The sequence below is a fragment of the Schistocerca gregaria genome, chromosome 6 (assembly GCF_023897955.1).
Source record: "Schistocerca gregaria isolate iqSchGreg1 chromosome 6, iqSchGreg1.2, whole genome shotgun sequence".
NCBI lineage: Eukaryota > Metazoa > Arthropoda > Insecta > Orthoptera > Acrididae > Schistocerca > Schistocerca gregaria.
This window is the reverse complement of record NC_064925.1, coordinates 211,684,495-211,696,562: the sequence shown is the minus strand read 5'-3', so window position 1 is coordinate 211,696,562 and position 12,068 is coordinate 211,684,495. Positions and strand designations below refer to the sequence as shown.

The 12,068-nt window shown below is 39.0% G+C and overlaps 1 protein-coding gene across 5 annotated transcripts in view; it reads left to right on the top strand.

Moving 5' to 3' along the window:
• Nucleotides 1–12,068, top strand: part of LOC126277958 (uncharacterized) — a 226,444-nt gene that overhangs the window by 153,329 nt on the left and 61,047 nt on the right. For all 5 annotated transcript variants that reach the window (XM_049977578.1, XM_049977579.1, XM_049977577.1 and 2 more), the window contains 2 exons: nucleotides 8,098–8,148; nucleotides 8,379–8,444. In XM_049977578.1, the coding sequence (XP_049833535.1) occupies nucleotides 8,098–8,148; nucleotides 8,379–8,444 (117 nt within the window). The remainder of the gene's footprint in view (nucleotides 1–8,097; nucleotides 8,149–8,378; nucleotides 8,445–12,068) is intronic.

The following is a 12,068-nucleotide window of genomic DNA, read 5'->3' as shown; positions in this document are numbered from 1 at the left end:
TTATCATTGTCTAGTAACAAACACTATCTGGACAATTGCAGTGCAATGGTGATAAGGTTTCTTACTGTGATTTTCCCATCTTGAGGTTGATGAACCTACCTGTTTACAAGTTTATAATGACACATGTATTAATGTGCTTGCACTGAGTTTCAAGTGGAAATAACTGTTTAGTGTTGTATATAGATGAAGTATCTAGCTAATTGTGTGAAGAAACTTTGGTAGAGGACACATGAACATTGCCAAGGTATGAAATATTAGTTCTTGTCAGTAGCTGTAACATCTGCTTAAATTCAAAGATAACTATCAGTGAAATGAGACATTGTGAAGGAATGGAAGTATTTCAGAAGAGAGTCAGGTACACATAACATAATAACACGGAATTACTCACATAAAATAAGTATAAGATGGAATTGTTCAGGTTATAATATTTTAGATTCAGGTGTTTTGCATTTACAGATGAGTATCTAGTAGTCTCCTTATGATTTTATTGAAGTAATGGTGAAAAAGCTTTATTGTTTCTAACACTGTGCTTAAATAGATACGTGAAATAATTTATGCAAATGAACTAAAATAATGAAATTGTGTCCAGGAGTGTGTAAATAAACATATACAAGTTTTATAAGAAACCAGCTTGTCTTTAACATCTCAGAATGAACTTGGTTCATTAATGGTAATAACAAAATGTTTTGATACATGACTATGATAACTTGGTCACTATTTCAAAAATGGTTCTGAGTGGTAGAGTAGTGAGAAAACCATTTTCATAACATTTATGTTATCTATGTTGAAAAACTACTTTTTGCAGAAAGGTTATGTCAGGTGTTGATATTAAAATAGTTAGCTGACAGCTTTTCCTGATATCAAAATAATTCAGATATTAGTAATTAATCTTAATATTGCATTGATACAAATTGTAATATTAGCAATTAAACCACCTCATTGATATTTGTCTTTTATGGTATTGACTAATGAAATACTTTTGTGTAGAGTAATTATTTAATTTTGATGCTATCATAGCAGTTTCCTCCTATAATGTACTAATCTGATATCAGTAAGTATCAAATAGATATCAGCCTGTTGTGAGTTTAAGAAGATTTACTTTATTTGCAACATTAAACACCATAACATATCTTGACAGTTTGCAGTCCAAGCAACTAGATATGAACACCAGCAGAACACTAAAGAAAAGCAAAGAATAAATGAATGTTAGAGATCAAATGATGTGGAATATACACTTTGTGTTTGGCTCATCCTTGTCACTACATTGCATGATAATTTCACCCCTCCTCCCTTAATGATAACAGTATCTTCTGTTAAAATGGACATGACCTCCAGATTGTATGACAGGCTTTGTGCTAGCCACTGTTGAGTTGTCAGTGTGAGCATCTGAAGTCTGTTATGGCTGGTCCATGAGGGCAGTGGATCATCAAGCAAGTCAGTCATACCAATGGAAGGTCTATCTGTTGATGCCTTTGTACCTTTGTAGGAGGTGCTGAGGGCAGATTTAATGTGGTCCATAGAGATTGTTGTTGGCATTTCCACAACATCGACCTTAAACATCACTTGCACTCTGCTGATAACTGGATAGGGTCTTTCATATGATGGGTGCAGTGGCTTGTGTACTGTGTTGTGTCCGACAAAGACATGATTGAGGTGGTGAGTCTGCTCATCCCTCAGGGCAATGAGACTTAACTGCAAAATTTGTGAATGCAGACTGTGGCTGAAATATAATGCCTCAACGAGGTTGTTTGGCATGTTTTTGAGGAACCTGCAGGGCAAACAAATTGGTTGGCCATAGACCTGCTCTGCATTCATGGCTTTTTGGTCTTCCTTGACTGATGTGCAGAGGCCCAAACAGATGATTGGTAGTGATTCTGCCCATTGGTCTGAGTCATGACAAGGAAGGGGTACTTTTAATTGTGTGTGCATGCATTATATTAATCCATTCTCTGCTGGATGGTTAGCTGCAGTCCTAACACACTTCATGCCCAGTAGTACAGTGATTGCTTTGAATAGGTTTGAATTTAACAGTTCACCTTGGTCAATAGTAATACACTCCTGGAAATGGAAAAAAGAACACATTGACACCAGTGTGTCACACCCACCATACTTGCTCCGGACACTGCGAGAGGGCTGTACAAGCAATGATCACACGCACGGCACAGCGGACACACCAGGAACCACGGTGTTGGCCGTCGAATGGCGCTAGCTGCGCAGCATTTGTGCACCGCCGCCGTCAGTGTCAGCCAGTTTGCCGTGGCATACGGAGCTCCATCGCAGTCTTTAACACTGGTAGCATGCCGCGACAGTGTGGACGTGAACCGTATGTGCAGTTGACAGACTTTGAGCGAGGGCGTATAGTGGGCATGTGGGAGGCCGGGTGGACGTACCGCTGAATTGCTCAACACGTGGGGCATGAGGTCTCCACAGTACATCGATGTTGTCGCCAGTGGTCGGCGGAAAGTGCACGTGACCGTCGACCTGGGACCGGACCGCAGCGACGCACGGATGCACGCCAAGACCGTAGGATCCTACGCAGTGCCGTAGGGGACCGCACCGCCACTTCCCAGCAAATTAGGGACACTGTTGCTCCTGGGGTATCGGCGAGGACCATTCGCAACTGTCTCCATGAAGCTGGGCTACGGTCCCGCACACTGTTAGGCCGTCTTTCGCTCACGCCCCAACATTGTGCAGCCCGCCTCCAGTGGTGTCGCGACAGGCGTGAATGGAGGGACAAATGGAGACGTGTCGTCTTCAGTGATGAGAGTCGCTTCTGCCTTGGTGCCAATGATGGTCGTATGCGTGTTTGGCGCCGTGCAGGTGAGCGCCATAATCAGGACTGAATATGACCGAGGCACACAGGGCCAACACCTGGCATCATGGTGTGGGGAGCGATCTCCTACACTGGCCGTACACTTCTGGTGATCGTCGAGGGGACACTGAATAGTGCACGGTACATCCAAACCGTCATCGAACCCATCGTTCTACCATTCCTAGACCGGCAAGGGAACTTGCTGTTCCAACAGGACAATGCACGGTGATCGTCGAGGGGACACTGAATAGTGCACGGTACATCCAAACCGTCATCGAACCCATCGTTCTACCATTCCTAGACCGGCAAGGGAACTTGCTGTTCCAACAGGACAATGCACATCCGCATGTATCCCGTGCCACCCAATGTGCTCTAGAAGGTGTAAGTCAACTACCCTGGCCTGCAAGATCTCCGGATCTGTCCCCCATTGAGCATGTTTGGGACTGGATGAAGCGTTGTCTCACGCGGTCTGCATGTCCAGCACGAACGCCGGTCCAACTGAGGTGCCAGGTGGAAATGGCATGGCAAGCCCTTCCACAGGACTACATCCAGCATCTCTACGATCGTCTCCATGGGAGAATAGCAGCCTGCATTGCTGCGAAAGGTGGATATACACTGTACTAGTGCCGACATTGTGCATGCTCTGTTGCCTGTGTCTATGTGCCTGTGGTTCTGTCAGTGTGATCATGTGATGTATCTGACCCCAGGAATGTGTCAATAAAGTTCCCCCTTCCTGGGACAATGAATTCACGGTGTTCTTATTTCAATTTCCAGGAGTGTATGTAGCAGTACTCTGAAATAGGAAATCCATCCATACAAGAATGTGGTTACAACTGTTTCTGTGCCAGTGTCAACCATAGGGAACACTTCAGGCCAGCAAGTGAAGCAGTCAATGGCTGTCAGGCAGTATGTACATCCTTTGAATGGTGGGAGAGGGCGAACAGTGCCCAGATTTACAGGGTTGAATCGCTGGTTCAGTGGGACAAACGTGTGAAGGGATACTTTGGCATGATGATGGATTTTATTACATTGACTTGTTACACACTTGTGCACAATGTCTCACAGTTTTTGTTCATGTTGACCACATGTACACACACTTCATCAGACTCACCATACTACAAACCCCGGGATGAGTTAAGTTGTGTAATTATGCTATTACCTGTTGATGAAAGTTACTGGTCACAAAGAGTCTTGGTTTTGCTTAGCAACCTAACAGTATAACAGTGCACTTATTGACGGTAATTGGACATGACGGAGATGCAGACCAGATGGTTGTCACAGCAAATCATATAGATCAATGTCAGAAAGCAAGTGCTTCAAAAGCTATCATATGTGTGATGAGTTCCATCCGAGAGAGAGCATCCACTGGTACATTCAGTTCTCCCTCAATATGGATAATGCAGGAGGTGAACTGTCCTACATAATAAAGGTGGCACAGTTGGCATGGTGATGGTGTGCCTGGTCACTGACTGAAAGGGTGCATCATGGCTTGTCATCTGGGACCAGTGTAAACTGTTGTCTCTCAAGCCTATGGCAGAATTTCTAAATGGTGGCACATGCTGCATGTAATTCACAATCATGGTTTACTCAGCTCTGTTATGATGATGATAACTTACGGCTGCAAATTCAAAGGGCTGCCAGTGTACATCTAATTAGTGATGCAGTATGGTACTAATTATAGAGGTACATGTGAAGACCATTAGAGCAAGAGGCACCTGCAGAACTGGGTGTGCTAACAGAATAGCATCTGCAATGGTGATCTTCATTCTGGTAAATGTCAACTTGGCCTCACTAGTCCACAGCAGTTTATCATTTAGTTTTGGTGACCCTTGCGGCAAGTCACTCGCAGGAGTATCTAAGAATGTGTGGTGGCAGACGAATCAGCAGTAAAATTTGATGTTGCTGAGAAATTGTTGCAACTCTCAAACTGTTAAAGTATGTGGGAAGATAGTGATGGCCTCAGCCTTATCCGGTAGTGGCCATATTCTGTGGGAATTGAGGGTATAACCCAGGAATTGGACCTCAGCTGCTCCAAATTGCACTTTGACAGATTGATAAGTGATCCAGTTGAATGGAGATAACTAAAAGCTTGGTGTAAGTGTGTTAGTTGTTGTCATGCCTGACTTCATCCATGAACTATTGAAAAGATGTGTGCAGTACTTTATAGTTCGAGAGGCATTCTGGAAAATTCATAGAGTCTGATTGAGGTGCAGACAGCAGTTTTAGCAATATCATCTGGAACAACAGGTATCTGATAGAATGCATGCACCAAGTCCAATGTGGAGAAAATGCTTCTGCCATGGATATTGAAAGCAAAGTCTTCAATGTGCAGTACTAGATAATGAGCAGGGATAGTCCTGGTGTTGAGCTGTCTATAATCCCTGAATGGGTTCATCTGTTATTCTTCATCAGGACTACATGGAGTGGAGATGCCCAGTACTGCTCGATAAGCAGCAAATTCCTTGTGCAGGCATGAAGAAACTCCTGCTTTGTTACTTCTCTGCTCTGTTAAATGATGAGGTCAAGTGTGTACTGCCGATACTAATATGGTCAGTATGTAATACATCATCGAATGTGTTACTGAGTGATTTCCAGGAACTGCTTCAGTAGTTATACAAACAGAGAATCACGTGTGAATGTCTGCACTGTGGTATCATCTGCATAATATACACATCCATGACTAACTAAGTTTGTAGTAGTGTCAAGGAGGGAAGCATGATGGAGCTCATGGAAGAGTCCATAGAAAGAAAAAATGTGTGGCTTGAGAACAGAGTGCACCACATCTGCCCCAACAAACTGCCACTTGAACTTATGAAGGAGGCCTAGATTTAGTACCAGTATGACATGACCATACACCAGAAAGGTGGCACAACTAGTGGTGAATAGGTGGCTGTCTTCACTGTTGTAGTGAGTAGCTGGCCAGATTGATATACTGACACATCAGCACTTGTGCTCACTAAGAACTGCAACTTCATGTAATGTTTCATGATGAGCAGTCGACAATTGTCATCTGAGGAGTCAATCACCATCATAAGTGACTTCGTGATTCATTTCCCATCTCACACTGGGAACTGCATTTCCTTACCTCTGAACTAAACCATCTATGGTACCAACAGACTCTCATGTTGAGATGAGAGCATCAGCACTTCCTTGGTGTGCAGTGATGGTGGGACTGGTGACTGAAACACTGTGACTGCAGATTAGCAATTTGTGCAATAAGTTTGTGTGAATGTGGCCAGATTGCTGGCACATGCTGTCAGTATCTCCTGTGCATTAAATGGAAGATGGGTCAGTAAGATATTCTATAAAATGTTCTTGTTAATGGTTTTACTCACTAGAGTCAACAGGGAGTGCAGTAACTGCAAAGGAATGCAAATGCTTAGTTCTTCAGTTCAGAGTAACTCCTCTAGCTGTTTAGTTTCAGATAGTGATGGGCAGATGAGGAAGGCATTCATGATGGTCATGTAACAGTGATGCTAGAATGTCCAGCACCTCTGTAGCCATGTGATCATTTAAAGCAGTGACAATGTAGCTGTATTTTGTGCTGTCAGCAGTTATGTGAGCTAGCACAAACTGAATCTCTAGATGCAAGAACCATAAAACCAAGTTCTGTTGCCAGAATGGTGGTGGCTTAACCATAACGTGATTGATAAATGTGCCTGTAGCCAGGTCAACAGTTGATGGTTGCATTACAAACTTATGATTGTGAAATACGTAGAAGATGCATGGCATGGTTGATGCAGATGTTCCGTATGTAGCACATGATGCAGTGTGGTATGAGACATCAACTAAAACTGGATATCACATTGGGATCACCAAAATGTTGTAGATTTAAAACATTTACTTTCTTCACAACATAAAATACTGTAACTATGACTTGACATTTTTCTATCCAAGCGACTAAATATGAGCAACAATAGAATACTTACAAAAAGCAAAGAATAAATGTGTCAGAGATTATACATTTTGTATTTGGCTTATGCTTGTCACTATGCTGCACAGTCACCTCAGATGTATCTCAGAGATTATATGATGAGAAGTATACACTTTGTGTTTAGCTCATGCTCATCACTAAATAGCATTAATTCAAGCTCTTCACATCTCTTGTCATGCAGTCTCATGTTTATTTACTGCATATTGTAATAATTTTGTGCCTGCAGTGTTGTATGAAGCTATAGTCCAACCAAGAGGACTTGTATAAAAAAAAAAAAAATTGTGTAATGTCAGCTAAAGCAAAATAGAAAACAGAGGCATTGTCTACTTTTTGTATTATCTCTTCTTTGCCCTCTCTATCTTTTATTCTTTTTTCTTTTTATCGTTAATTTTTCTCCCATTTTTCCCATCTGTTTATTCTGACTCATTGACAACCAACCTTCTCACAGTACATTTTTGTTGGTAGTTTCTGATTCATGTTACCACATAGAATATTCTTTGTTCTCATTTCCTCCATTTTTTCCATTGTCATTGTTTTATTAAAAGTCTTAGCATTGAATGGTTATGTTGTCTCAGTGCAAAGTATGAAATCCTTCACAGATGGTCAGTCAATGCGATTTAAGCAATGTGCAGTCATTGAATTCTTGACAGCAGAAGGTGTCATCCCAAAGAAAATTCATCAGAGAATGAAAGCAGTTTATGTGATTGTCTTGATGTGAGTACTGTGCGTTGTTGGGCAAGTGAGTTTAAAGATGTTGAGGTGGGAACATCTGACCTCTGTGATAAACAAAGATTTGGACATCCTGTGACAGCAACCACGGAGTTTCACAAGCAAAATATTGACAGATTGATTCACAACAATCGTCATATCACTCAGAGAGAAATTTCAAGAACAATCGGCATTTCACAAGAAGGTGGAGGCATTACTTTTCATTCAACCATCATATATGTCTTTCTGCTCTTCAAAATAAAGTTGTTAATGGTCTTCCTCCCCATTTGATTCACCAGTATTACTGCATTACCATTTACCTTTACAGAATTCAATATTCTATTTCTGAGTATTTATTTCTAAAGAGAAGAATTTATTGTGTTATCAACTGACTTTCCATGTATGTTGTACTGTTTTCAAATGCTAATAAATACAATAGTTCATTTTTATTTGAAAAAAGCCTTCGCATTACATAACGTTTTAGAGACATACTCATATTTACTAAATGATGATGTTTTGCATTCAGCATTCCATGCTTCACTTTCTGCAAATCAAACAGTGATGCAGTTCTTTTAGTTTTACATATTGCAAATAAAATCTTTCATAAAAAATTATAAATGAAAGCCAATATTTTTAATTTCAGAGCAGCCATTTGCTGAAATTGGGAAGAGGGCAAGTGATCATGTTTTTAAACGTAAGTTTTGATTAGATTAATGGTCTCAGCTGTTATTTTCACTTTATAGCAAACATTCATTCTAATCAATACCTATGTAGAATTGAAATGATGAATGTTAAATCCAGAGTAGTTAGATTCATTTTGTATGAAAAGAAAAATAATGTACATTATGAACTGCTTTGTGACTATAGTTGTTGTTGCACAAACATTTATTTATGTTTGTCAGCCAAAATATATTACATTTCCAGATTACATGCTGAACCGAGAAAAACCAGAAGAGATTACTGATGGAGAAACGGATGACACAAACACAGGTACTACAAAATATTTTGCTTTTACTAACCTTGTGAATTCACGCTTTCTTGCTCTCTCTCTCTCTCTGTCTCTCTCTTTCTCTCTCTCTCTCTCTCTCTCTCTCTCTCTCTCTCTCTCTCTCTCTCTCTCTCTTTCATTACTAATTTTGAATATAGTTTTTTTTATTTTGAATGAATATAGAAGTAAATGCTTGCAGATGATCTCATGCCACCCATATTTGAGCTACGGATGTTTTTTTTTTCTTGCCTTTCCTCATATTTGTTTGTTAAATGTTCACATTGCTCAGTGAAAATATTTAGACAGGCATGGCTGGTATTCCAGTTTTGTATAAAATATGCCTCCCTCTCCCTCAAATTTGTAAAATGATAATAATAATGACACACACACACACACACACACACACACACACACACAGAGAGAGAGAGAGAGAGAGAGAGAGAGAGAGAGAGAGAGAGAGAGAGAGAGAGATCATACAATTCTTTGAAACATAACATACACATCCTTCCTCATCTTTGGTTGCTATCTTTATTGCAAGAGCTACTTTCTTCTCAGTCTCAGTGCACTCGGGTGTTGAGTGGTTGAGATACTGTAATGAAGGTAAGTGCAAAGAGGTTCAGAGTCCAGATCACAGTGCAATCCAAATACACCATCTAAGTAATTGGAACTTAGTATGAGAATTACAATGAAGATGTTAATAATTATTTTACAAAAGTACATTTCTAACATTTGTATTTTATGGGCCCCTTCCATTGCTACCTCTTTGTCTCTTTATTCTCACTGTTACCTTCCATTTGTTCCTCCCTTCCCCTCACTACTTCCTCGTTCACTTCATCTGTCCCACCCTACAGCAGCCTTAACAACACTTAGCATAAGTATGTAAATGTACGCATACTGAAGTGACATAAGATAATTCTAATTGCAGCCAAGCATAGTCACAAGAAAATCATTTTCACAGCTAATATATGCATCTCACATTTCTGTGCTGATGGGCATAGAACTCAGTTATTACACAAAACTTACATTACATGACATATTTTAAATATATTCGGCCGTTAACTGTAACAAGAATTATTAGTAGAAATTTTTTTATGGATTCTTGTGGCTTATTGATAATATATCTTCCTTAATAATGGATGTATTTGTAGATTACACTAAGTGATTTTTATGGCTTTGTGTATTGTTCTTGTTCACATTATTAATTTGCACAATCAAGTATCATTGAATAATCACAGAATATATAGTGGCCCAAAATGCGATGCATAATTGCTTACATTTTCACTGTGAGTGTAAGTAGCCTTCTTAGTATGGGAATCCCTGAACAATCCCAATTGTGTCTTTGACAATATGCCATTTATATCTTGTTGCTAAGAAGCTGCACATATGTTATCTTCTCAAAATTTGTTTAGAAGGCTGACAAAAGAGAAATGGGATGAAAGCCTGATGATGTTTCTTTATGTCCTTCTTTGAGCAGAAACTTAAATTTATAATTTTACTACCAGCCATAAGGGGTACCAGTGACAAATAGCTTATTATAAAAATAAATTAAAACATCGCTAAACTCACGTTTACGTTTGACAGTATACTATACTAATGCCCATATTTTTAATTTTTTAATTTATTTTATTTATCTTTTTATTGTAGATATTGCTTTTTATAGTGTATCTAGGGTCACATTAATGCTACTGTTGTTACTTGGAATGACTAGCCTCTGATATTCCAGTGCAACATTTGCTCAAACTGATAATCCCGTCTTACTAGTAACTGATATACAGTGGTTGTTGAAGAGCTTTACCACATTACACACATCTGTTACCAGTGTATCATTTACTCTTAAACCTTTATATAAATCCTCCTATCTGATTCCAACAGTTTTCTCCAATTCTAACAGTATTCTCTTTCACTGTATTTCACACTGCATTTAATTTGTTCCTGATGTGGTTATGCTCTTCTCATAAAGCATTTACTTTCTTCAATATTCTACAGTGTGCCTTGTGATGAATAACTGCCCTCAGTTCCGATTTGTTCCCAACTGACAGTGGCAGCTTCCTTTTTGTCCTGCAATTATCTTCATTGATTGGGTTGTCCATGTTGACTTTGTACTGGATCCCCTTTAGTTCTTACTAAAATGGGCACCTGCAATATAGCTTTCCATCCTGACCATGACTTCAGCTTCCTCTCATACTTGCAGACATAATTAACTTTGGCCTCTCATTTAATCAATGTGATTATGATCAAGATACTAATAGAAATTGAGGACAGGTGGGAAGATTGCAACAGTATATAAATAAGAATCATAGACAGAATAAAATAAACATGTATATAGAATAAAGGCCTCACTTACAGATACAGGAAGGCAGTGAATCCATTAATGTGATAGCATTGAAATAAGTGGCAAAACCTCTTAGAACTTATTGAACTTCACTTTGTAGGTATATTTCTGTGTGTGAAATTGTAGAAGTTCATAGAAAGACCTGGTTTTAATGAAAATCACCATCTTGAGTAGAATTAATAGCATTATACTGCACCTAGGTATTGACTTGTAAATATCAAGTAGAAATCCATCTGTCAGTTGCCCTCATATCACACACAAAACTGACATGTATATTTGCACTCTCTTTAGTCAATGAAGTTTCTGAATCATTTTTTAGCCTTAAGCACTTCTTTTTGTTTAACTGGAGTGACTGTATTTTTTGAATCACTTTACCACCATTCCTTGACACCACCTATGGATTACTGATAGTCTGAGGACACCCTGCTTCTTTCTTTTGATTATTAATTTAAATTTTTATTTTGTTAAAACTTTAATTTCCAAATCTACAGCACATTTTTTTTATAACATTTATGTTTAGTCTTATATCATGGCTGTAAATGTAACTAATTATCTTGAAAGATTCCATTTAGTTATTTTAGTTATCATTAATTAGTATATATACTGACATGCAAATGTAAATACACTATCACTATAAGAAGACATCCCTGTTGGAAGTTCAGTTTCACTACTTATATCTGTAGAAAGTAAAAAAAAAATCTTGCCAAAACTTGTTAACATCACTTTGCTAAAAAGAATACAAGACCTTTAGTGGTTGAAGCTTGTAAAGAATAAAGAAAAACTCAAAGGGACTGAAGTAAAAAGTATGGTGAAAGCAGAAGAGCTTTTCAAGTATTAAGAAATATCTGTCATTTGACAAGTGATCGAAATAGCACAGTACTTAAAATACTGTACCCTTACTTGAGCTCAAAGTGGTTCAGATACACTGTTGTAAATTCAGATTTAGGTTCTCTATGGTTTTAGCAAATTACTTAAGACAAATTCTGGCACATTTGTTTGAAATGATATTACCAGTTTCTTTCCCTGTCATTTCCCATATTGAGTTTGTAAATGTCCCCTAATAACCTTACCACCAAGGGAACACTGAACTCACCCACTTCTATATTCCATTTTAGTAGGAACAATGGCTTCAGCCTAGCTATCTTCAATAGCTTCAATTCTTTAGAGGCAGTGAACAAAAGTGCACAGGTAACTCTAGGAGTTCAAAAGCAGTCTGACAGTACCAGGGCTACATTTGGGCATAGGATTTTCTAGGACTAACCTAGTGCCTGAATAACAAAGGGGCCCACACCAC